General features: G+C 58.9%; 2 protein-coding genes and 2 long non-coding RNA genes across 12 annotated transcripts in view; 2 read left to right on the forward strand and 2 right to left on the reverse strand.

The window, feature by feature from the left end:
* PPFIA4 (PPFI scaffold protein A4) overlaps positions 1-7952 on the forward strand; it is a 47125-nt gene extending 39173 nt beyond the window's left edge. For 4 of the 8 annotated variants that reach the window (XM_089311309.1, XM_089311312.1, XM_089311315.1 and 1 more), the window contains 3 exons: positions 2484-2552; positions 5558-5732; positions 6194-7952. In XM_089311309.1, coding sequence (XP_089167435.1) covers positions 2484-2552; positions 5558-5732; positions 6194-6243 — 294 coding nt within the window. In that variant the 3' untranslated portion in view covers positions 6244-7952. Of the gene's footprint in view, positions 1-2483; positions 2553-5557; positions 5733-5885; positions 5995-6193 lie in introns of all 8 variants that reach the window. The other 4 variants (XM_089311308.1, XM_089311313.1, XM_089311310.1 and 1 more) reach the window with 2 other exon arrangements.
* On the reverse strand, positions 1843-10301 carry LOC138844920 (uncharacterized). The gene is made up of 3 exons (XR_011381345.2): positions 10168-10301; positions 7934-8027; positions 1843-2102 (listed from the first exon to the last, which is right to left on the reverse strand). It is a non-coding gene; the product is annotated as an uncharacterized LOC138844920 (long non-coding RNA).
* A 1448-nt stretch (positions 10302-11749) lies between these two features.
* Positions 11750-14557, reverse strand: MYOG (myogenin). 2 transcript variants are annotated; one of them, XM_002717584.6, is made up of 3 exons: positions 13808-14557; positions 13122-13203; positions 11750-12621 (listed from the first exon to the last, which is right to left on the reverse strand). In XM_002717584.6, exons 1-3 carry the CDS (start codon positions 14351-14353, stop codon positions 12500-12502), a joined length of 750 nt encoding a protein of 249 aa, XP_002717630.3. In that variant the 5' UTR covers positions 14354-14557; the 3' UTR covers positions 11750-12499.
* LOC103351002 (uncharacterized) lies at positions 12286-23889 on the forward strand. Its single transcript, XR_518841.5, has 3 exons — positions 12286-12569; positions 12878-13047; positions 23288-23889. It is a non-coding gene; the product is annotated as an uncharacterized LOC103351002 (long non-coding RNA).
* Positions 23890-25595: the final 1706 nt, after the last annotated feature.

A 25595-nucleotide genomic window follows, 5' to 3' on the forward strand; every position in this document is an offset into this window, starting at 1 on the left:
TCAACAGCTTGGGAGATTAGCCCAGTCCTTAAGTGACATTTTGTAATCATTGGGGAGCTGTCCTTCAGGAAGGGGCTAGAGTCTTTAGAACCTGATTATGTGTGTGGCCTCGCTGGCCTCCTGTGGGCAGTGGATTCTAGAAAGTTCCCAGTTGTGTGAATGCTTCCTGAAGCTCTCCTGTGGAAGGGAGGTGAGTGGGGTTCTGGTCTCACCAGTTCTCACCTCTTCTGGGAATCCCATCAACTCTGACTGTACTGCTGCCGGGCCCCAGCCTTCAGCTCTGCCGACAGAGTGGTCCTGACGCTCTCAGACTTTCCCCATATAGACACACCCCTGCGCTCCTGCGCCCCTGCGCCCTCGTGGATTCAGCGGCCCGTGTCTGCAGCTGTCGGGTCGCTTGTGAAATGCAGCCGCTGGAGCTATTCCAGGAGCAGACACGTTTTGGCTTGAGCGAGGGTAGGGCTGTGTGACTCCTGATTCTGGGTGGTGTTGGCCTCTTGAGGGTGATGGCTGCACACAGGGCCCTCTCTGCAGCGCCCCATCCAGCTGGTCACCATGGGAGTGCAGACCCCTCCATTCTCCAAGGCGGCCGCAGCACGGCTGGCCCTTGGGCAGTGTGAGGCCCGCGGAGCCACTGGGTCCGGTCCTGCCAAACAACCCAGGTGGGACTTGAGAGTCTATAAATCTGCAGCAGGCTCACTTCTCAGTGGATCATTGTGTGTGGCCCGCGAATGATCCAAATGGCGTGTGGCAGAAAAAACGTTCCCCACCTGTGCTCCAGGAGCTTGGATCCCCCCCAGATGCAGCTCCCCTACACGTGTCTGCCTGGTACTGCCTGCACCTCTTTCCTGCACACACACACACACACACACACACACACCCCTTGTAAGAGTTTCTGGGGTTCCCACCTGCCATCTTGCACCTGTCATCTTCTCCTTTCCTACCCAGAGGAGTGGTGCCATTGGCTACTGGAAAAAATTATTTGAAGATTTATTTTATTTATTTGAAAGGCAGAGTTACACACACACACAGAGAGAGAGGGAGAGACAGAGAGAGATCTTCCATCTGCTGTTTCGCTGCCCAAATGGCTGCAACAGCCAGGACCGGGCCAGGCCAAAGCCAGGAGCCAGGAGCTTCATCCAGGTCTCCCACATAGGTTCAGGGGCCCAAGCACTGGGGCCATCTTCCACTGCTTTCCCGGGCGCATTAGCAAGGAGCTAGATCAGAAGTGGAGCAGCCGGGTCTTGAACCAGCGCCCTGTGGCATGCCGGCGTGGCAGGTGGTGGCTTACCCTGCTGTGCCACAGCGCCAGCTCCAGCTCCTGGAACATTTGCTGTGCTTCTCCTTTCAGATCATTACTGTGATGTTGCATTCCCACTGCCGACAACCATGGTCCTTACCCACCCGGAAAGGGCTCTCCTCCTCCTGTTTCCCGTGTGGAGGCGCGTGGTTTCTGTGGCTGGCGGCCTGCTGGGAGCAGTAGCCGGCGCTGCTCTGCTGCCTCCCCGCCCTCCTTATCTTCCTGACCCCTTCTGTAGCTTCGCAGCTGCCTGACGCACGATGCAATGCTACATTAAAAGTGCTTAAAAATATTGGGTGGCAGTTCCGGTTGCTTGCACTTCTCACAACTTCTAATGAGTTGATCTCCGGGAGGCCCCCATATCCACGACTGAGTCATCTTCCTAGCGTGGCTTTCTGATGTGGGACCTTGTCAAGTGCACTGATTGAATCCAGCACGCACACAGAGTTCGCGCTGTTCATAGTCCACACGCTGCTCCACCCCGCCAGGCAGGTGGGCAGGCGTGAGTTCCCTGCGGTAGACAGAGTGTGTGTTTTCCTTGCTTTTTTTTTTTTTTTAAGATTTATTTATTTACTTGAAAGGCAGAGTTACAGAGAGACAGAGAGAGCGAGAAAGAGAGAGAGAGGTCTTCCATTCGCTGGTTCACTCCCCAGATGGCCACAATGGCTGGAGCTGGGCTGATCTGAGGGCAGGAGCCAGGAGCTTCTTCTGGGTCTCCCACGCGGGTGCAGGGGCCCAAGCACTTGGGCCGTCTTCCACCACTTTCCCAGGCCACAGCAGAGCTGGATCGGAAGTGGAGCAGCTGGGAATAGAACCGGTGCCCATATGGAATCCGGCACTGCAGGCGGTGGCTTTACCCACCATGCCACAGCCCCGGCCCTGAGTGTGTTTTTCCAGGACGTGAGTCCTGCCCTGCGATCCTGCTCTTAAAAACACTGCGTGTTTCTAACCTGCACCCCTGAAAGGACTCCCAATGCTTAGTTTCCGTCAGAGAGGACGCCGAGGTTTGCTGGAACGAGCAGCCTCAGGAAGGTGTGTGAGGGACGCTCGTGTGTTCAGTGCACTGACCTCCACCCCTGCCCTGTCTCTGTCCTTGAACCAGAAGCAACAGGTGAAACGTGACATAAAGGTCACTCACTACCCTCCCCCCGCCCCGCCTTTCCCTCTTGCCTGTGTTCTGCAGGCACGCCAGGTGATGGAGAGAGAATTCAACAACCTGTTGGCTTTGGGCACAGACCGGAAGCTGGACGATGTGAGTAGCTGACTGTGGATCAGGGGCCTCAGGGATTGGTGGTTGCTGTTTTGCTGACCGAAGCTCATGGCTTTGCTGGCTGATGATGGCTGGGCGGGCTGAGGGCAGGAGAGCCAGAGGGTACCTGGGTGATGGCAGGTGTTGGGGGCAGGCCGGGCCTCGCAGGAACTGCCTAGGGCTACAGTGAGTGGAGGAGAGGTCTCTGTGGAGTCCTGCTTTGTACAAGAGTTGAAAGCGCTTACGTGATGTTCTCGTAGCATCTTCCAGCTGTGTGCCTGGTCCCAGAGCGCACAGGCGAGGGTCTTCCCCACGCACGCATCTTTGGGACCGTACGCTATTCCTCCTCTCCTGGCCCCGTCTCTAGTGCTGTGAGCCCAGCCCTGCTGCTGCAGGCTCCGTGAGACTTAGCCCCGCTGCGTGGGTGTGGGTGCCGGGGACGTCAGGTGACAGCCTCCGTGTGCTCTGCCAGCCAGACGCGTGGCCTGGCTTTGCTCCTGCTGGCTTTCTCTTGAGCCTCAATCTTGGATCTCTGTCCCCTCTGGTCACTGGGGGAAGAGTCTCTTGGACTTGATGTTCAGGCCCTCCCCTGCGGTGTGGGGAAGACTCTGGCAGCCTCACCGCTCACCTGGGCTCACCTGGCTCCTGAGGACACAGCCCCCCCCCCCCCCCCCCGCCCGCCCTGCCTCCTCACCCTCCCTACGCACTTTCCTGTCAGCAGCCCACCTGCCCTCGCCTGTCAGGTCTGCTTCAGCTGATTGGGCTCCCGGCAGCTTAAAAAAAGTCCAGACTCTGTTTATTTTTAGCTTCAGTCAGATTGTTGTCTCCTAGTTGGGTTTAAATGGCTAAACGCCACCTTTACAGAATGATTGCTGTGCTTAGACGGGCACACTCAGGAGCCCCCAGAAGTTGGGGGAGGTTAGATTTTCTCTGCAGAAAGCGGTATTCTGAAATACAGTGTATATATATATATATGTACATGTGTGCACACATATGCACATACATATACCTATATACACATACATACGTACACACATATAACTTATCGCTATATAAATATATTTATCAAATGCTTGTGGAAAATGTGTGCTCCAAAAAAGTTATAGATTTAAAATTTTTTGCACAAAAAACTCTTACTTTTTAATCATATTTTTTCTTGAAGTTTTTTGGAAAGATTTATTTGAAAGGCAGAGGAACAGAGAAAGAGGGAGAGACAGGGAGAGAGAAAGAGAGAGAGAGAGAGAGAGAGATATCTTCTGTCTGCTGGTTCACTTCCCAAATGCCTGCAAGAGCCAGGGCTGGGCCAGGCCAAGGCCAGGAGCCAGGAACTGCGACCGGGTCTCCCACCACGGGGGTGGCAGGGCCTCAGGTACTCAGGCCACCATTCACTTCCCCCGGGGTGCCTTAGCAGGGAGCTCATGTGGAAGAATGGGACAGCCAGGACTGGAACTAGCATTGCAGTATGAGATGTGGGTGTCCCAGTGCCTGCCTCCCTCACACCAACTTTCTGAAGTTCCCTGTATCTCCCAGTCAAGGAGAGACACTTCCAGGCCCTCCTCCCCTCTGCCCCACTCCCAGAGTGGGCAGTAGGCCCCAGAAGGAAGATGGGAGAGACAGAGGAGACTGCAGGCTGGGGACCCTCCTGCTTACTCCCCACGCACCTTGTGTCTTAGCTTGCTTGGCTGCTGTCGGGAAAATGACTCCTATTCCTGTATATTAGTGCGCTGCTTCCTAACTGAGGAACTAGTTAGTCCTTCAGTCCTATCAGAAACATCCTGACTGCTTCCTCTGGGGCAGGCCTTGGGCACGGTGGTACCAGAAGGTTCCCACTATGCTGACGGCCATCCTGAGAGGCCGCGCTGTCCTTGGCTTGGAGATGAGGGACTTGAAACGTAAACAGGCAGTGTCCCTGTTGTCACGGAGCCGTGGTGGGGCCACGGAGGACTGGTTCTCACAGGAAGCTTGCAGCAGAAGCTAGGTGCTGGGAATAATGTGAGAGCTGGGGGAGCCAGCCCAGGGAGCCAGGGGGCTGCCTTGCCCCCGCCCACGCTGTCTCCTGCTGCCCTTCCTCCGGCCAGTTCTGCCTCTTGGTTCTGGAAGGCTGCCTCCAGTTCTCCCTGCTGGAGACCCGGACGCCAGGAAAGGGAGGAGGAGGGAGCGGAAGGAGCCTCTTAGTGGGAGGGGAGGAAGAGAGGCGCCCACGCTGGAAGTGGGGGAGGCCTGGGGGAGGGCTCTGGGCGGCGGCGATGAACTGAGGAGCAGGACTTCGCGAGGCCAGCGGGGCATCCAGTCATTGATCGGGTCTCAAGTGCAGTGGGGCTCCAGGCGCCACTCGGGACTGGGCGCGCACTGGTCGGAACACCGAGATCAGCTTTCTGCCCTGAAGGAAGGGAGACTGTGGGGGAGAGCGCTTGCGGGAGAGCGTTTGGCGCCCACGCGGGGCACCGCCAACACACTTGAGAGGGTTGCAGTTGAGAGGGTGGAGCCGAGAGCAGGTGGGTCGTTGTCCCTGCCCGCGCAGTTGTGAGAACAGAGGCGTGGAGGGAGACCCGCCCTGGCCGCAAAGCGGCCGGGTGCACTCTGCAGGGTGAGGGAGGGGAGGCCCGTGCAGAGGGGCTGCCTCTGGTAGAGGTGGCTCCTGGGGAGACTTGGCTGAGGGCGCAGATGGTGGGGACTGCTGCCAGGTCTTCTCTGGTCACCTGCCCAACCCGTGGCAGCCCCAGGGCGCCGGCATCCGATGCCACTGGAATAGGTCCCTGAGCAGTAGGCCCCAGGGGGAAGATGGGAGAGACAGAGGAGACTGCAGGTGGGGGACTCAGACCCAAGGGGCCGCACCCGCAGCTGGCAGGGTGGTGGCGGGGGCCTCTGGGTGTCAGCCTGGCCCATCCCATGCGTGACCCCACCCCTCCTTAACAAAGGGCTCAGAGCGGGGGGTGGGGGGCGCAAAACGTGCCACCCCTGCCTCAGGGAGGGAGAGTGGCGCTCCCAACGTGTGTCCCGCGGTGCAGGGCGAGGACAAGGTGTTCCGCCGCGCGCCCTCCTGGCGGAAGCGCTTCCGGCCGCGGGACCACCACGGCGGCGTGCTCAGCGCCTCGGCGGAGACCCTCCCGGCGGGCTTCCGCGTGTCCACGCTCGGGCCCTTGCAACCCCCGCCGGCGCCGCCCAAGAAGATCATGCCCGAAGGTGAGTAGCAGGCCGGCTTGGGCCGCGCGCAGGGCCGGCAGGTGCAGAGGGCGAGGCCGGAGGCTGGCGGCCCCACGCTCCCGGCTGACGCTGCGCTCCCGGTGTGCGCACTAACCCGCCGCTCTGTTCTCCCGCCGACGCGACTCCTGCCAGCCGGGACGGCGGGGGCGCAGAGACTGGAGACCTCCACGGTGCGGACCTACTCCTGCTGACCCCCCAGCCTCCCGCCCCGGGTCTGACGGGGGTGTGCCCGTGGCTCGGGGTAAGTGGGCCAGGCCCCGCGACACGCCCGCCTCCGGCCGCGGCCAGCTCGCTCGCCCGCACTGCCTGGCTTGTCCCTTTCCGCTTCCTGCTTGATCTGGTCCGGTTGTGCGCTTGTAAGGTCGCTGCAGAGCCCCTGCCTGCCCCCCAGGGCCTGCCCGACACTCAGCACAGCGCCTCTCTCTCTCTTTCTCTCTCAGCTCACTCCCACTATCTCTATGGACACATGCTCTCTGCCTTCCGGGACTAGCGGCCGGGGTGTCATGGACTGGGCCGGCCCTCGCCTCTCCTGCTCCTGCCCCGTCCTCCGCAGCTCCGTCTGGTCCATGGCATGCCATTGCCCCGGATCTCAGAACATACCAGTCCACCCCCTTGGCATCCTGTCACCCCGAGTGCCACCCAAGTCCTTTGTAAGTCTCCAGGGGATGAGGCTGGGGTCTCCTGGCGGTGTAGAGGCCCTGGGAGTCCCTGCGTGGGACCCTGGAGCACCCGAGGAAGGGCAGCCCCAGATGGATGTGACTCCCCCTCTTCTGGACCCAGCCTGGGCTGCAGTGGACCCTGGGCCAGGGAAGGGAGAGGCCTTCTGGGAAAGGACGCCCGGGCTCTGATCTGCTTGGGCCTTTTGGCCTTGTGGTTCCTGGCCCCTTGGATGGAGATGGGGAAGCTCAGAGCCCGCTGCCTGGTGGGTGCAGAGGCAGGCCAGCTGGAGGGAGAGCAGTGGCCCAAGAGGTCATGGCAGTGAGCCCTGTTGCAGCCGTAGGGGGGGCTCCTAGGGGCTGTTGGGCGTGGAACTTGGCTTTGGGGCAGGACAGGTCTGACCTGGTGCTTGCTGGCTCTGTTCCCAGCGTCCCTCCCCCTCCTCACTTCTTTAGTAATCGCAGCCCTTCCGAGGGAACCTGATGCGTGGGTTCCGTATACATTGACCCTAAAATCAGGTGTGGGAGAAAGACGATCAGACTGCCCTTCTTCAGCCAGTCACGTCCAGGCCCTGGAGGTCCAAAGCTGGTGAGGGCTGCCATTCCCTTGCTTGTCCCCCAGTTGGGCTCTTGGTGTGTCCGGAAGCCACTGAGCTTGCCCAGCCCCCATCTGCTCCGTTGCTTTCCCCGTAGCCTGGTGGGAGCCCAAGAGCATGAGAGGTTCGGGCAGCAGGAATTCAGTTCCCAGTCAGTCCCCCTGTCTCACCCGCTCCTCGTCCTTCCCAGCATCCAAGTTCAGGGTCGGTTGGTGGGGCCCAGGGTGAGAGGGGAGCAAGGAGAAACGCCTGGACCAGCGTGGTCTCGCCCACCCCACGGGGCCTGAGCAGCTGGTGTGCAGCACTGCCACCTTGTGCTCCGAGGGGAGACAGAGCACCCTGTGCGGGAGGAACCACGGAGCCTGGGGCTGTGTCAGGGCACTGTGGCCTCTTCCACCTGTCCACGGAGGAGAGGTGGACCACAGAGGGGCCTTGCTCCTAGGCTTGGGTAAGGCAGCCACCTGCCCTTGCCCTTCTCCTGTGTCCTGCCCCGGCTGCCCCAGGCTACTGGGAAGGAGTTGCTGAGAGTAAGTGGAATGGGGACAGATGACCCCTGTCCCCGGGCAGTGGCTGCTAAGGGTCCCTGAGACTGGCAGAGGGAAGCGCTAGATGGCCATCTGCCCCCAGGTGAGAGATGAGCCCTGTCTCCGGCCATCACGTAAGTCAGCAGCAGGGGCAACCGGGTCCGTTTGGGGCCCCTTGGGAGGCACTGCAGGGAAGTTGGCGCCTGCCGGGTGGAGGGTTGCTGCCTCGTGAGTCCCTTGTCTCATAGTCAAGCTGGTTTTTCCTCTGGAGAGTTGCCAGTGTCCCGAGCCTTCCCCACGGCCTCCCGTGTCTCATCAGGTCCCTTCCCAGTACTGTATTAGCTCCGTGCGTCAGGAGTGGGGTGCGGGGGAGAGCGGGGATGTGTATGTACCAATAAACAAACCTGATTTTAAGACAACATACAGATGGCCTCTTGTCTTTCTTCTCCGACCCCGGACACACCCGGCTGCTTTTCCAACCTGAAGGGCTGCTGTTCTCTGGGAAGGAAATTCCAGAATTTGGAAAACCGGGTTGGGAACCTGGCGCGGAGACCGAGATGGAGTGCGCAGCCTGTCTGCTGGGCCTCGTCACACTCTGCCTTTGCCTTTGCTTGTGTCTTCCACGCACGCCCCTGGTCACATCGCCCCACCACCTCAAGGGAGGGGCCAGCCCATGGGTGACCCGGCTGCCTCGTGCCCACATGCTCCCCGGTGTCCAGTCTGCCTAACTCAGAAACCTTGTACCCAGCCAGCCCCGTGGCTGGAAGACAGCTGCTTTTGCCCTGCAGTCCGAGCCTTCGCGGCATCCCCTGGGGGGCCTTGCCTACCAGCTGCCAGTGGAATTGGGCGGAAACCGACTTCCTGAGCCCCCGACACTGCGTGCGTGCTGCACGCGCTGCCCTGTAGTTGTCGCCCGTCTGTTGCACTCGGTGCTGCCAGGACACCCCTTAGCTCAGTCTCCTGAGCTCTGTGCCCAGACAGACGTGTGGATGAATCAGTGACCACGCTCGTCTCGCAGGGTTGTCTGAGACCCCATGGAGAGGCCAGACACTGAGCCTCTTCTGGCCTAGCACCTAGCCCTGGGGTCCCCTCCCTCCCTCCCCACCGTCAAAGGTAGAATTGAAACCTTGGTGACCACCCGGCTGTGGGAACGAGGTCTGGAGGGCCCCAGGGACACCACTTCCTCACACTGCCGTCCGCTGGGACTGGGACTGGGGGTTGCAGAGGGAGCAGCTCCTGTGCAGATGTGAGTCTGGCTTTGGATGTGCCGAACTTGAGATAAGACCCCCACATGGTACTTCTGTGGGCATTCGTAGGAGAGTCTGGTTTCCTTGCGAGAACCCTTTCTTTTGTCCCCTCTGGGAGTGATCCAAGTGGGGTGAGACGCCTGTGCCCGAGGGAGGACGGGAGTGAGGTGCAGCCAGAATCGCCAAGGGGTAGCGGTTTGGATCCCGCCCAGGCCGGGCGTTGCTCTCTGAGCCAAAACCGCGGATCCTCTTGGAGTCTCCTGGGCTCCTCTGCTCTGGCTTGGAGCCTAGAAACCAGGGAGGTAGGGAGGTCCCAGGGACGGCACAGGCTGGGGTTGGGGTTCTGTCTGGGAGACACCCTGGGTTGAGTGGTTCCTCTCCTTTCCCGTCCTCTCCCATTGGCCCAACCTCCTGCTACTGCAGCCCTTTGAAAGGGTTTCCAGTCGGCCACATCGGTTACTTGGAGACGTGAGACACCTGGGGCTGTTTATCCGCGTGCACCAAGCCCCTGAGTGATCTAAACACTCGAAAGTTCCCGTTCATACCGGCAATTGGTGTGTCAATTTCAAGTAATTCTTTTCATTCTAGCGGATTCCCTATAGTCCGTTATTAGGCACCGTTTGATTAACCCGGTTTATTGTAGGTGCTTCCTCTGAAGAATGATCTCGGCTCATTTCCCTGAAGAACCTCACTCATTACTCATTAACTGGAGCTGCATGTGTAATTGTGCTGCGAAGGTGAAGAACTTGCTCATTTAAGGAAGTCCCAGTGCTTGGGCGCCGATCATTTTTTTCTGTTAAAATAATGAGCGAGTCTGGGCGCCTGCTTGGCAAAGCTCACTCCTGTGCCCTTCCCAGCTGTTTTTTTTTTTTTTTTTTTTTCTCTCTCCCTTTAAGACTTTCGGGGCTGTGAGAAAGTAAGCAGACGGCAGCTGACGTGTCGGGGGTCTCTGGACCCCAGCCGCCCCTGCTGGGGCTGCTCACGCCTTCCAGAGCGTGGCCATGAACCTCAGCTTCCAGCGGTACCCAGGCGCAGCCCCAGCGCCCGTCACCTCCTTGGCCGACCTGGCCCCCAGGAAGAAGGAGGGCAAGGGGTGGGCAGGGCTGCAGCCTCCCTGGGAGCTGGGGAGGTGCCCAGCAGAGCCCCGAGCCCCAGGGGAGGCTGTGTCGCTGGGTGTTTTGGGTGGGTGATCAGCACCAGCCTGGGTGCTGCCCTCATCCCCAGGGCAGCTCCTGTCAGGGAGAAGGCCTCGGGCTTCCTCTCCAGCCGCCCACGGGGCAAGACTGCAAACTCATGAAAGAGCGGAAGCCCAGTGGGCCCAGCCCCGACTGCTCACTTGTGGCAAGCAGGCCCTGGGGAGGCCCTTCCACTCCTTTGACCTGGGAGCTTACCGGGAGCTGTGCTCTCCTTTTCTTCCTTAGGCAGTTTCTGGACAAACAGGGACCAAGTGTTCAGGAGCAGGGTCCGGAGGGCAGCTGTGGGGGCGCCGGCTCGGCATGGCCGCCAGAGCCTGGCTCCCGGGAAAGTTGTCCAGGGTCCTCATGCACTGAACAGGGAGGGGCCACGGTGGGGCACGCGCTGAGCCCCGGACTGCAGTAATGGCTCTGAGACTTAACGATTCGCAAGTAACCTCGTACTCTCAGCCGGAAGCAGTTGGAATTCATAAAGTTTTTACTAGGTGTTCTTGGTCTGCTCCAGGTGTGGCCCCTGGTAACTGCCTAGTTAAGCCCAGTAATCTCTGTCCCCAGCCTTCCCACACACCTGTACCTCAGCCAGCCAGCAGGGAGCAGCCCCAGGCCGAGGACCTCAGCGTCCCTTCCTTTGTCGGTTCTGCTCACCCCCTCCCTCTCCGCCAGTACAGTCTCCATCGCGCTCTGCACCCTGGGTGGGGACCAGAACCCCTTCTGCCTGCAGGGAGCAGCAGGACTGCTGAGCACATGAACACATTCTCTGGCCTGCAAGGAAAAGACAGTGGCTGATTTAAACGCCTCCTCTTTCCTTGCACTGGGGCTGTGTCCCCGGGGGAGAGGAGCCCCACCCTCCCCAGCTGTGCACCCCCTGGCGGTAGGCAGCACAGGGCACGGAGCACGCAGCCAGGGCAGCTGCAAGGAGGTGGGCAGGTGAGCACACCTGTGAATTAGGGTGCAGTTGAGAGCTCTGCAGGTTCCCTCTGGAATTGTCTTCACCCAGCCTAGGCACCAGCGCCCCCCGGCGGTTGTCATGGCTGAAGTAGCACCTTGACAGTACGGACTCCATTTTGGAGAACCTGAGACTCCATTCTGGGAAGGTGCCCCCCACCCCATGAGACTCTGGTCTGAAACTGTGATCTAGAACAGTTGGACAATAGCAGTCCACTACATCACTCATGGCAGAGCATAGAGACCCCCTAGCGTGATCACTCAAGCTTGGGAGTGGATAGGCTGCACTTGGGTTAATGAAAAAAATGTAATGTGTCTATGTCCTACATGTGATTAAAACCAATACCTGGATTAATGTCGATTATAATTAAAATTGTTAAGATTGTAACTGGTATTGTCAATATTATACTTGATACTAGTTTCTCATAGGTTTTAGGTCAGCTTGACCCTGGTAACCATGTATTCCCCCCGATCCTAGCAACCATGTATTCCCCTCCTGATTTTGTGGTTTTTGCCTTTATAAACCCTGTTGCTTTGGGCTTCAGGGTCGAGAGTTCTTCTGGGCATGAGCCCACTCTCCGCCGCCGCCAATAAAGGACCATCAAATTTTATCAATGTGTGGTGCTCCTTGGTTTACACTCGCTTAGGTACAACATGGCAAAAGGGCAGGAGTCCCCGGTGTCCAGTGGCCGCCAGCAAGACAGTGAGGCGGTGCCTCTGGGCCCCCACCCACGGCCATCTGTGGAAGCCCCTCCAGCATCTGCAGGGTGGGGTGGGAAGGGGCGGGGCCCTCCTCTCCTCCCTGCCCGCTTCCCACGACATCATCATGGACGCCTTTCTAGCAACCAGTCTTTATTTCATTTTTTAAAAAAGGAAATCCAAAATAAGTTAGCAAAAAGAGAAAGAAAAAAAGAAAAATACAAAACAACAGCAAAACCACACACTGCTTAGTTCACAAACAAAATCACCCAAGAGCCGCGTGCCCGACCCCGCCTGTGCCCGGCAGCTTCATGTCAGCCCAGGAGGCCTTGGTCGGATGGCAGCTTTACAACAACACACGCAACACAACGGAAAACATAAAACCACTGGGGCGTTCCCGTCTTCACCGCCAGAGCTCGGCCCCGGGGACCTGGGGGCAGAGGGTTGAACCTCCCCGCTGCTCCCGCCGCTCAGGGCGGGCCCAGCCCAGCCACTGGCGGCAGGAAGAGACCGGAACAGGAGGCAGCGTGGCTGGTCGGGGTGGGTGGGGTGGGGTGGAATTAGAGGCTGTGTGTTGATAAAAGGAGGCTCCTGAGTTTGCCCCTGAGCTGGGGGCATACACAAGGGGGCGCTCTGGTCCCCTGCTTTGTCTCCCTGGAAAGGGGACATCCTGGGCCCCAAGGACTCAGCTAGAGGAGGACCTCCCTTCCCTTGCTGGGCGGCGCGTGAGCCTTACGGGGATGCGGAGGGGTGGCCTGCCGGCGGCAAGCCCAGGACTGGCTCCCTGGCATCAGGACAGCCTGGCTCAGGAGGCCCCTGCTGCAGAAGCGCTGGCGTCTGCGTCCAGCTGGGGGGCTGGCGCCGACACCCGGCCCGGCAGAGCGTCTCAGTTGGGCATGGTTTCATCGGGGAAGGCCACAGACACGTCCTCCACGGCGATGCTGTCCACGATGGAGGTGAGGGAGTGCAGGTTGTGGGCGTCTGTAGGGTCGGCTGCAAGCATATGGTCTGCAAGGGGTTGGGCGGTGTTACCTGGGCAAGGAGGGGGTCTCCAGGGCAGAAGGCAGCTGAGCCCCACGTCCTGGCCCTCGTCTCTCCCAAAGCCGTGTGTGTGTGTGTGTGTGTGTGTGTGTGTGTGTTGGGTGGGGGAGGGTCCAGGATCCAGAAGCAGCTACTCCTTAGAGGAGCCAGCGTGGTGTCTCCTTGGGGCCTGGAGCTGCCCTTTGCTGGGCCAGTGTTGCAGCACTGACTCAGCACTTCCCAGGGACCCCTGGGGCCGGGGCGTTCTCTGCTGAGGTCAGCGCCAGGCCCCAGCTGGGGAGCTGCAGGAGGCCACCCTTTGGCTCGGTGAAGCTGCAGGGACCCCAGGCCCTCCCAGCCCACCATCTGGATCCCCGGAGAAGCCGCAGGAAGGCAACAGGAACAAGGAATCAGGTAAGGGGAGAACCTGGCCCAGGAAGGGACTCGGGGACCGAGCCAGGATTGCTGCCAGGTCAGGCCTCACTTACCTCCTGGGTTGGGACCGAACTCCAGCGCGTTGCCCCACTCCGGGCTGCAGGAGGCGCTGTGGGAGCTGCATTCGCTGGGCACCTGCTAGACAGGGCGAGGGCCCAAGGTCAGGGCACAGCCACCCGCGGATGTGTGTCTGTGCTAGTCACAGTGGGCGGAAGCGTCTGTGGTGGGGACAGAGGGTGGACCCCAGGTTGGCCCGCCTCCGGCGCAGGCCACCCCTGCCAGATATTCCTAACAGCCAGTGCCCCTCCCACCCACAGGGGCCTGGCTGCTGCCATCCGGGGAGGTGATGTGGCCCTCCCAGGACACCAGCTGGCAGGACGCTCTGGTCTGGTGACTGAGGCAGAGTGTCCGGCCCCACCAGGGTCGCCCCTGCCACAGGCCTGCTGCCCCTCGGGATGGGGTGGGGTGCGGGCCCTGCCCATCCTCTCTGCTGTGCTTGGCTTGGCCCTTTAGGATCTGGTGCCAGCCTTCGGATCGGACCTTGCTGATCCCCGAACTGACTGTGCGCTTGCTCCAGGGGCCCTCGCCACGCTGCCCCCACCCCACCCGCATCTCTCGCCCAACTCCTGGGGGCACAGGAGGTCGGCTGGACAGCCCAGCTCTGATGAGGGCCCCGGAGACGCCGCCTGGCACCTGCCCCTCCCCCCCCCCCCGTGGGGTCCCCTGGCTGCCGGCTTACCCCTGGCTGGGGCCCGGCGCCGCCCCGGTAGCGCAGGTCTCGCTCCTCCTGGTTGAGCGAGCTGAGCAGCGCCTGCAGGCGCTCGATGTACTGGATGGCGCTGCGCAGGATCTCCACCTTGGGCAGCCGCTGGTTGGGGTTGAGCAGGGTGCTCCTCTTCAGGGCCTCGAAGGCCTCGTTCACTTTCTTGAGCCTGCGCTTCTCCCTGAGCGTGGCTGCCCGCCTCCGGTCCATGGACACTGACTTCCTCTTACACACCTTGCACGCCCACGGCAGGCATTGGCCCGGGCAGTGCTCGGGGGTCCCCAGCCCCTTGTCTTCCAGGGGCCCCCGGGCCTCCGGGCTCAGGCTGAGCTCAGTCCGCTCGTAGCCCGGCGGCTCGAAGCCCTGGAGGTGGACGGGCAGGTAGTTCTCCCCGTCGTAGAAGCGGGGCTCCTGGTAGAAGTAGGGAGACGTCTCATAGAGCTCCATGGGGTCGGAAGAGACCGGTTCCTGCCACCAGCCCCCAAGCTCCTGCAGCCCCTCACGCCAACTGCTGGGTGCCATTTAAACCCTCCCCGCTGGCATGGAACCAGAGATAAATATAGCCAACGCCGCGGAAACCTGAGCCCCTCTAAGCTGTTGCTGCGCATCAAGACGTATTCAGGGGCTTAGATGTGCGTCCCCTTCCCTCTCCCCCATGGCCCCCACCCCGCCCGGGCCGCCTGCCCCTGGCCTGCCGGCTCCTGTGCACGGGTCGGGAGGCCGTCGGGTGTAATTTGATTAGTTTTCATTTCTCAGCAGCCCCTGTGGGGCAGGCACATCCCCCTCTCATCTGCTCCTTTCAATTATTCCTGGCTGGGCGGCCCGCCTGCGCCTCCTTGCTGGTCGCGGAGAAGCCCTTGGGTGCCAGGGGAGGAGGGGGTGGGGAAGAGTAGCTCACCCACCTCCCCGTGTGCTGACAGCCCCTGGGCCCCCGTGTGGGTAGAAGGAGCCCCTGGAGAGACCACCCCAGAGGTTGGGCGTGGTGGGGACTCCTGTCCAGGGATAGGAAGGACCCACGCAGAGGGGCAGAAGGCTCAACTTCTGGGCTTCCAAAGTGGCTTTGAAATCCTCGGGTGCACGTGGCTGGGGGTGGGCCGAGGCAAGGGAGACTTCCTGGGTTTGGGGCAGGGGTCAGGGTCCAAGCAGGGATTAGAACTCACAGCCCCCACGTCGCCAGCTTCCCGCAGTGGTGTGGCCTCCCTCTCCTCACCCTCGACCTCTGGACCCGTCTCTGCGTGTTCAACTGTTTTCTGCCCTCTTTCAGACACCAGAACCCTGCTGGGCCCCCACTGTGGGTGGGGGAGCAAAAGAGGAGCGAGCAGAGCCCCGCAAACCCCACTGCACACCCACTTCCCCTGGCCGGCGGGCCGGGTTCTGCGGCCCCTCCTGTCTGAGCCATCAATCTCAGGTCTCAGATGGCAGGTGCAGGGGAGGCTCTGAGGCTCTGGTGTCTCAGCCCACGGATGCCTCTGGCTCTGGAGGGTCGGTTTCTCCTGGTGCAGTGGGCAGACCTGGGGCACCTACAGTGAACAAGCCTCAGCCCTAGGGTTGGGGTTGGAGGGACCCCCCACCTTACCCCCCCCTCCCACCTTACCAGCCGGTACACCTCACTTGACCCAACCCCAGTGCCCAAATCCCCTTTCCAGGTGGCCCTTGTCCGACTTCTGCTGACATCACAGAACAGCCATGGCACCCCGCGTGGCTCTGAGTGGTAGCCTGCCTCCTGTCTTTGACTCTGATCCCGGGTTTCTCCCCAGGCCCCCGTGAGTGAGGCTGATCCATCCCGCTACCCCTGTCTTGTGACAGATGAGACACCCACTTCAAGTTTAAACCCACGCCCAGGACAGAAGAGAAAGCAGTGGGCGCTGGGGGTTGGGGAGGTGGGATCTGTATGGAGTTGGAGGCCTGACTCTTTCTTCCTGCTGTCCTCAGAGGAGCCAGGAAGAGGCTGGCGAGGCGAGGTGAGACGGGGACCCAGCCGCACGTGTTCAGGGGCGGTGAGGTCTTGCCAGTGTGATAGGAAGTGGCACGCGGCTGCCGTGGGCTCCAGTCCCTGCTGTGGCTTCAAGAAGGAGCCTGGGCTGGCACCGCGGCTCACTAAGCTAATCCTCCGCCTTGCGGCACCGGCACACTGGGTTCTAGTCCCGGTCGGGGCTCCAGATTCTGTCCTGGTTGCCTCTCTTCCAGGCCAGCTCTCTGCTGTGGCCAGGGAGTACAGTGGAGGATGGCCCAAGTGCTTGGGCCCTGCACCCCATGGGAGACCAGGATAAGTACCTGGCTCCTGCCTTTGGCTGCGGCGGCCATTGGAGGGTGAACCAACGGCAAAGGAAGACCTTTCTCTCTGTCTCTCTCACCTCTCACTGTCCACTCTGCCTGTCAAAAAAAAAAAAAAAAAAAAAAGGAGCCTGATTTCCCATATACTCCCCACGAAACCAGGAGAAAGGAGAGCCTGCCCAGTGTGTGTGCATTTGCACATGTGAGTGTGTGCATGTGTGCAGGGTGATGGTGCATGGTTGCTTTGTAAATGACGGGCACCTGGCACAGAAGCTCCCAATGAGTCTGAGTCCCTCTTGCTTTGTTTTCTCACTCCTGGGTCCCACCCTTAGCCCCCTTGTCCTCCCCCAGGCTGTCCTCATGGCTTCCAGGCCCACAAAAGCAGGGGAGGAAGAGGGAGAACCCAGAGTTCCTCCCTCCCTCCCTTCCTTCAATGAAGAAACAAGCATTGGGCGCCATGTGCCAGCCGCGGGGCCCCTGGCGAGGGTGAGGCGTGATCCCTCCGCCTTCAGCGGGCGCACAGTTGGAGAAGGCAGGTGCGTGTGTGAAGCCGTCTTCCCGAGGGAGACCGTGTCCGCAGTAAAAGCCGGGATCGGTCCACTCGCTGCTTCCTCTCCGCAGACACAGACTTCCTGAGCAAGAACCTTCTGGGTCCTGGCTGGGAGCAGACCGGGCGAGAGCAGGGGACACCCACAACCTCTGTCCGCCCCAGGCTGTATCCCCACCCATGTCTGAGGGGGCACGGCTGGGGGTCAGGGTGACCTCATGTGTCCGGGTCTCTGCGAGTCCTTGTGTGCAGATGTGCCCATGTTGGCCTGAGCGAGGTGGCCAGGGAGCATGTCACGGGCCCTGCGTGTCCCACAGGACCACACATAACGGACACTCTGCTCTTGCAAACCTCAGTGGGGGGCCCATGCCCACTGTGTTCAGCTCTCTGAGCCAAGCGGAGCTGCACCTAGAGCCTTGGTCCTCCTCCCCAGCACCCCCTCCACCCCAAGAAGCTGCCCTCTGATGGATGGGAACACATTGGTGCCAAGCACAGAATAGCCTTTGTGCTCCGCCACCAGCGGCCATCCATCAGCTGTAACCTGACAGCAGGGCGTCCGGCCCTAATCCCCACCCGGCCCGCGCCTGTAACCGCCTCCTCCAGCGGCTCTGCTCCCTGCACCGGGGGCTCTCCCACCCTGACTGTCTGTTTGCATGCTGGGCTGACCTCATTTGCATAGGAACAGCTGGATTTCAAACCACTTCACCTGCTCCCTGCCCCTTCCCGGCCCTCTGCTGCACACCCGGACACAGAATTCTGGCCCAGCATCCTCCAGTCCCCGCCGACCTGGGCGAGACTCAAAGCACGCCTCCCACTCCAGAGTCTCACATGCGTGGGAACAGAGGAGCAAGAAGCAGGGTCTGGAAGGGTGGGGGCCTCTGGCTTCTGCGAGCAGGCCCTGCCTTCTGTGTCCCCCCAGGCCGAGGTTCAAGTGCTGTCGCCCAGGCCCGGCTGGGGCGGGTGGCAGGAGCTCATGTGCATTTCCGTGGGGCACGGATGCTCACACCTGACACGGGCTGGCTGACTGTGTGGGTGGCAGCCTCGTGGCAGGGGTGAGAACAGCTCACAGAACCGCAGACTGTCACAGCCACAAGGCGCTCCAGGGCTGTCTCGCCCACCTTCTGCCCCTGCATGGGGGCAAACAGAGGCTCCGAGGTGGGGGGTGACTTGCTCGAGGCACGCGGAGGACTAGCTAGTGGTGGAAGTGCCTGCTCTTAGCTTAGGCCTGGGGGCTTCATCCAGGTGCCTTCTCTCCCGGCACTGAGGCTGGGGGGGTGGGGGGAAGCCGGGGCCGGGAGGGAGAGGAAGGTGCCGCGGGTGAGTGCGTGCTCCCCAGGGGTGCCTGGGCCCACAGGTGGGCAGCAGTGAGGGCACTGGAGGCATCGGCGAGGTGCCAGGTGGGGACATGGAAAGGAGATGCAGGAGGAGAGCCGGGTGGGGGTGCTAAGGGGGCGCTGGGGAGGAGGTGGGGAGAGGTTCAGAGCAGATGGGATGGGGCTGAGAGGTGCGGAGGAAGGGCGGGCCCCAGGCCCCTGGAGGCCACGCATTGTTTCCACGGGAGGCCTGGGCATCGGATAACCACTGGGAAATCCCGTCCCTGCCTGGAATCTGGAGCTCGGAGCCAGGCTCATTCTTCAAGAATCTCTGGCTTTGGGGTGGGGAACGGTGTGGGCCCCGGGCCGGAAGGGCCTGTGTCTGGGAAGTGCGTGGGATCAAGGGGAGGGGGCTGCAGAGACCCAGGAGAGAACCTGCCAGTCGGGCACCAGTAGGGCGCCATGGGCCCTGGGCTGGGCGCTGGGCCTGCCGCGGGTGAGGCTGTCCAGTCCTTGGTGCTGTGGGGAAGTCGGGGCAGAGCAGGGGACAGAGCCCCGGGAAAGGACTCAGCACGGTGCCGGCGCGTCTCCCCGCTGGTTCTGGTTCCCCATCTGTGAATCCGGGTCTGGAGGGAAGACCCTCAGCGTGTGGCCTGGAGGAAGGGGCCAGGGTAGGGAGACCAGCAGGCTCCAAGAGGGCTGCTCCCCGACCCGTTCCGGCCGCCTCGAGCCCTTGGCCTGGTTGGTGACACTCACCCTGGACGCGGCCCCCTGCCCGTCCCCCTCTGCTAGCCCTGCCCGCTCCGTGGGTCCAGGAGCCCGAGCCCCCCCCTCCTCCCGGGATGCTTCTATTTCTGCCTCTTTGACAAGTTGTGACATATTTGGGAGCAGCTGCTGCCTGGGTGGCGGTGCCGCTGCTTTCCTCCTGGCTCTGTCCTCTCCTCCCCAATCCCTCCGACAGCCACCCCTTCCCAGAACGCGCTGGGCCCTCCCCGCATTCCCCACCTCCTGGGGTGTCTGCAGGGCTGGTGGAGGCCTAGCTGAAGCAAAGCGAACTTGCGTCTGGCAGGGAAGGTCGGGGGCCAAGGGCACGGGGCAGGATCTCCGGGGAGCCCAGGCTGGGAGGTTGGAGCTAGGCTCTTCCCTTGGCTCAGGCTGCATTTTCTGTCTTTAAAATGGGGGGTGTGGGTGCCTTCCCTGCCAGCCACCAGTTGCTTGGCCCCCTCCGCACTGCTCGTCTCCCCCTCTGGGCCCGCAAGCTCCATCCCCAAGGTTCCCGTCTTCTCGGAGGTTCTAGAAAGAGGAGCAGGCGCTTTCTCCTCCCGATCCCTAACCTCCCACCCACTCACTGGCTTCTGCCACCCCTGGGTCGTTCCAAGGGCTCCTCCAGGACCCCCAGGGACCCTCAGCAGGGTCCAGCGCCAGGGGCTTCTGCACACCTGTGCTCACCTCACCTGGAAGGTTTGTGTTCTCTCGGCTTCCGCGTTCCTCCATCTCCCGCTGCTCCTCTGATTCTTCTCAACATTTCTCCTCCCTGTTCCCTCTCCTCTGTCTTTTTCTCTTGAGTTCCACCTCTGCCCACCCTTTAAGAGGGATTTCCTAGTCTTTGTCCTCTTTTAAAAGATGATTTATTTTTATTTATTTACTTGTTTGAAAGTAAAAATTACAGAGAGGGAGAGATAGAGAAAGAGCGAGACAGAGACGGAGAGAAATCTTCTATCCACTGGTTCACTCCCCAAATGGCCACTACAGTAAGGCCTGGGTCAGGCTGAAGCCAGGAGCTTCTTCCAGGTCTCCCATGAGGTGCAGGGGCCCGCGCCTGGAGCATCCTCCACTGCTTTCCCAGGCCATAGCAGAGAGCTGGATCGGAAGTGCGGCAGCTGGGTCTCAAACTGGCGCCCACATGAGATTCCAGCATTGTAGGTAGCAGCTTTATCCACTATGTCATAACGCTGGCCTTGAACTCTTTTTTTAAAAACATTTTTACTTATTTATTTTGAAAGAGTTAAAGAGAGAGAGGGAGATGCAGAGAGTGAGCAAGCAGGCGACAGAGCAAGCGCTTCCATCGCTGGTTCACTGCACAGATGAGGACAACGGCCAGGGCTGGCCAGGCCCAAGCCAGGAGCCAGGCGCGTCTTCCGGGTCTCCCACGTGAGTGCCGGGGCCCAGACACTTGGGCCCTCTTTTGCTGCTTTTCCCAGGCCATTAACAGGCAGCTGGATCCGAAGTGGAGCAGCTGGGACTTGAACCAGCGCCCATATGAGAAGCCAGCATTGCTGGGGAGTGGGGGGGGGGCTTTACCCACTAGGCCACAGTGCCAGCCCCTTCTCATCTCTTACCCTTCTACACTGAGTTGTCCCACAGCCCTCTCAATCCCTGCTCTCCTCCCCACCTCAACAATCCCTAGACTCTCAGAGGCCAGGAATTGTTGCTGTTTCTACTCACTAGGGGGAGAGGCTTCATTGGAGCCACAAGGCACGGAACAGGGGCCACGGACAACTCACAGCCTGGTAATAAAGCAAGCGCGACTCTGGGTCTCCCTTCAAAAGGTTTAAAAATGAGCCTCAGAAGCATCGGACTCCCTGCCAACACCAAGTCCCACAGCCTTCAAATGATTATAATAGAATCTAACACTCAGTCGTATAAAATTCAGATTGTCAGTCATCCAATCAAATAGTAGCAAACAAGCAGGAAGCAGGAGAAATCGTGACCCATAATGAGGAGAAAAATGAGCCCACTGGAATAGATTCAGGAGTGGTGGAGGTGATGGGCTTATGAGACGGGGGCTTCAACGTGACTGTTACAAATGTGTTCAGTGCACTCAAGGCTTCATGTGAAAGTGTGAACGCAGTGAAGAGAGAAATGGAAGCTACAAAAGGGAATCCAAATCTCACTGAATGGGATTATGCATCCGTCTGCTCGGGCTTCCATCATGAAACACCAGAGGTTGGCGTTCTGCAGGCTGAAGCTTGCGGCTGGGGAAGTTTGAGGCTGAGGGCTCTCTTCCCAGCTTGCAGATGGCTGTTTTCATAATCATGGGGACTTTCCTTAGTGTGGAGAGAGAGAGAGAGAAAGAGAGAGAGAGAGGTTTCTGCTGTCTCTCCGTATAAGGTCTCTGATTCCATGAAACCAAGGCCCCACCTTCAGGACCTGACCACTCACCAAAAGCCCCGTCCCCAACACGATCACCCTGGGGCTGGGGGTTCCACATGTGAATTTTGAGGGGGCAGAACCCCAAGTTCATGACAGAGTAATAGCAGATTAGACATTGCAGGAAAAGAGGCTGGAATCTAGATAGAAGCCGTGGGAACTACGCGTGCTGAAACATTGGGGAGAAGCCCACACGAGGCAGGCCTGTGGCACAGGGGGAAGCTGTCGCCTGGGACACTGTGCCCCGTCTGAGAGGACTGGCGACTCCCCTCTGACCCAGGGAGGTCTGCTGACCGCAGGTCTGTGCTTGGGAGGCAGTGGGGGAGTGGCTCAAGCACTTGAGTCCCTGCCACCCATGTGGGAGACCAGGCTGAGTCCCTGACGCCTGGCTTTGGCCCAGCCCAGCATGGGTTGTTGTGGGCATTTGAGGAGTGAACCAGTGGATGGAAGACCTCTCTGTCCCTCACTCTCTCTCTCTCTCTCTCTCTCTCTCTCTCCTCTCTCCTCTCTCTCTCTCTGTCTCTGCCACTGTCTTTCAAATAAATAAAAATGGATAAATAAACACTAAGAAGAAAGCAACAAACAAAAAGTTCCAGTGACCATGGAATAATAGCATACCAAGAGGACTAAATACATGTAATTGAAGTCCCAAGAAGAGGCAGACAAATGTTAAAATAATGGCCTCATAATTTCCAAATTTGATGAAAACTGTAAGCCCGCAGACCTAAATCACTCCATAAGGCCCCCAAAGGGATAAACTCAAGGAAAGGCACACCAAGACACTTCGTAATCAGTCTGCTGAAAACCAGTGATAAAAGAAAAACTTCAGGACTGGCACTGTGGCACAGTGGGTTAATGCCCTGGCCTGAAGCACTGGCATCCCATATGGGCGCCAGTTTGAGTCCCAGCTGCTCCAATTCCGATCCAGCTCTCTGCTATGGCCTGGGAAAGCAGTAGGTCCCTGCACCTGCTTGGGAGACCCGGAAGAAGCTCCTGGCTCCTGGCTTCGGATTGGCACAGCTCCAGCCATTGTGGCCAATTGGGGAGTGAACCATCGGATGTTAGACCTCTCTCTCTCTGCCTCTCCTCTCTCTGTGTAACTCTGACTTTCAAATAAATAAATAAATAAATCTTTTTTTTTTTTTTTTAAAGAAAAACTTCGCAGCAGCCAGAGACGCTAGATCTATAAGAACAAAGGCAGGAACCACTGCTGACCTCTTGTCAGACGCTGTGAAGGCCAGAAGGCACTAGAATGGCACCTGCCAACCCGACGTCAAGGGCAGTGGGTGTGTCTCTCAGGAGGGAGTTACAATGCCGCTCGGAACACCCACATCCCCTGTCAGCGCCTGGCATCACCGTTCCAGCCTTCCGCTAATGCACACCGTGGGGGCCAGCAGGTGACGGCTCAAGTAACTGGGTCCCTGCCACCCACAAAGGAGACCCAGGCTTTGGCCTGATTTAGCCTTGGCTGTTGTGGGCATTTTGGCAGTGAACCAGTAGATGGAAGGATCTCTCTCTCTCTCTCTCTCTCTCTCTCTCTCTCTGTCTGCCTTTCAAATAAAAATAAATAATGTTAAAAGGAAGATAGCCTTTGAGAACTCAAGGTTACATAAAGACTTCTTCAAAAAGCAGCTGGCGGCCGGCGCCGCGGCTCACTAGGCTAATCCTCCGCCTAGCGGCGCCAGCACACCTGGTTCTAGTCCCGGTCGGGGTGCCGGATTCTGTCCCGGTTGCTCCTCTTCTAGGCCAGCTCTCTGCTATGGCCCGGGAAGTGCAGTGGAGGATGGCCCAAGTGCTTGGGCCCTGCACCCCATGGGAGACCAGGATAAGTACCTGGCTCCTGCCTTCAGATCCGCGCGGTGCGCCAGCCATTGGAGGGTGAACCTACGGCAAAGGAAGACCTTTCTCTCTGTCTCTCTCTCTCACTGTCCACTCTGCCTGTCAAAAAAAAAAAAAAAAAAAAATAGCAGCTGGATTCAGCACCTAGTTCTTCACTACTAGAAATGTTAATGACTTTTTTTTAAGCAGAGGAAAATAATACAAGATAGAAACTTAGATACGTATACAAGAATGAATGGCACTAGACGTATTAAACATGCCCTAAGTATAAAAAGATTCTCCTCACTTAAAATTTGCCTTTCAAGTAGATAAACAAATCTTTTTTTTTTAAAGAAAAGATAAAAAATGCAAGAACCAACTCTAAGCTGTCTACGAGAAGCCGACAAGACACACAAAGACACGGAGAGGTCCGGAGTGGAAGGATGGAAGAGCAGATACCATGGGAGGAGGCCTGGGCTGGCTCTGCTGATGTCAGAGGAGTGCGATGCCGGGATAGGAGGCACGCTGCCTGAGGGTTACGGGATCGGCTTATCAGTAAGACGTTCATCCCCTACGGCTACCTGCGCCTGATCAGCAGTCCTCAAAATCCAGAAGCAAAAACTGACAAAGCTAAAAAGACTGAAACAAATCCCAAACTGTAGTTGGAGCTTTCAGTATCCCCTCTTTCTGTGATTAATAGGACAAGTAGATGAGGTCAATATGGAAATAGAGGACTTGCCTGTCAATCAATGTTGCCGATTGACATTTGTAGGAGGTTTTACCCAATGGCAGCAGAATATTCATTCTTTTCAGGTACGCATGGAACAGTCACCAAGATCATATGCAAGGCCATAGGCAAGTCTCAATAAATCTAAAAATACTGACATAGGGAGCTGTGCTCTGACCTCAATGGAATTAAACGAGAAACCAATAATAGAAATTTCTGGAAAATCCCAGATATTTGGAAATGGGGTTTGTGTGTAACCTGTGAATCGCTCCCTACTGAGTTAAGTGAAAACTCAGCCCTGTGCTGGGTGCTGTATAAACTGTGTCTCACTTCCTCTTCACCGTAACTCCACGAGAGTCGCCAGTGTCACCAACCTGCCGGCGAGGGCCCAGAGCTCAGAGCAGAAACTCTGATCTGTCCACGCCAAAGCCCAGCTCAGGGTCCCTGTGCTCTCCAGTCCCATTCAGGTGGGATTCCCGGAGCTGTGCTGAGTGCCCCCCCGCCCAGGTTGGGGGCAGGGCTGTGTGCTGCTGACCTGTGGCTCCCTCCCCGGCTCTTGGCTCATCCCAGACTTGGCGACAGGTGCCTCCTCCACGGCTTCTCCCATTGGGTGGTCTCTGTGTCTGTCTCCCTGGCAGGTTCACGGACTTGTCTGAGATGCTCAGGCCAAACTCCACCCAGCCCTCCTGCCTTCCTCCTGGAAGGCTCCCACCCCACTGCCCTCACTCCTGCCCCCTGTTCCCCCTTTGCCCCCTGCCCCCCTGACCCCTGCAGACTGGAACGCTCTGGACCTGTGTCCCTGGGCCCTGAGCTCCTCCCAGGAGCTCTCTTTGTCTTCCTCATTACTTGGGAGAGCCCAGGGCCAGACTGTGCAGTTTCCGTCCCAGTTCAGTGATCTTTCTGAGCGACTTTACCTCCCTGCGCCTCTGTGTCGGCCTCACAGGGGTGGTTGTATTGATCCAGCGAGCTCAGTTCTCGATGAGCGTTAGCTCCTCATTATAATTGTTGTTTTTAAAGATTTATTTATCTATTTGTTTGAGAGGTAGAGTTACAGATAGTGAGAGGGAGAGACAGAGAGGTCTTCCGTTGGTTCACCCCCTAAATGGCCATAGCAGAGAGCAGGACTGGAAGAGGAGCAACCGGGACTAGAACCTGGCGCCCATATGGGATGCCGGCACCGCAGGCGGAGGATCAACCAAGTGAGCCATGGCGCTGGTCCCTATTATTGCTGTTTTTAAAGATTTATTTACCTATTTATTTGAAAGGTAGAGTTACAGACAGTGAGAGGGAGAGACAGAAAGAGAGGTCTTCCATCCCGCTGGTTCACTCCCCTTATGGTTGGAATGGCCGGAGCTGTGCCAATCCGAAGCCAGGAGTCAGAAGCTTCTTCTGGGTCTCTCACATGGGTGCAGGGGCCCAAGGACTTGGGTCATCTTCTACTGCTTCCCCAGGCCATAGCAGAAAGCTGGATTGGAAGTGGAGCAGTCGGGACTCGAACCAGTGCCCATATGGGATGCTGGCACTGCAGGTGTAGGACTAACCTACACCACAGTGGTGGCTCCTCCTCATTATTATTGAATCTCCGTTCTTCTGTCTATGTCTCGCCCATCGGACTGGGAGCTTCCTGAGAGCAGAAGTGGTGTTTCTTCTGTCACTCTATCATCCTGGGAGCTCTCTGGGAGAGAGGCTGTGTTTCCCCTGAAGACAGAGGGCTTGGGGCCGGTGTTGTGGTGCACCAGGTCAAGTCACCACTGTGACACAAGCATCCAAAATCAGAGTGTTGGTTCAAGTCCCGGCTGCTCCACTTCCCATCCAGCTTCCTGCTAACGCACCTGGGGAAGCAGCAGCAGATGGCCCAGGTTCTTGGGCACCTGCCACCCTTGTAGGGACCCAGATGGAGTTCCAGGCTCCTGGCTTCTGGGCCAAGCTATTGCA

Source organism: Oryctolagus cuniculus, chromosome 13, assembly GCF_051225735.1.
Source record: "Oryctolagus cuniculus isolate XC-2025 breed Fujian yellow rabbit chromosome 13, ASM5122573v1, whole genome shotgun sequence".
Taxonomy (NCBI): domain Eukaryota; kingdom Metazoa; phylum Chordata; class Mammalia; order Lagomorpha; family Leporidae; genus Oryctolagus; species Oryctolagus cuniculus.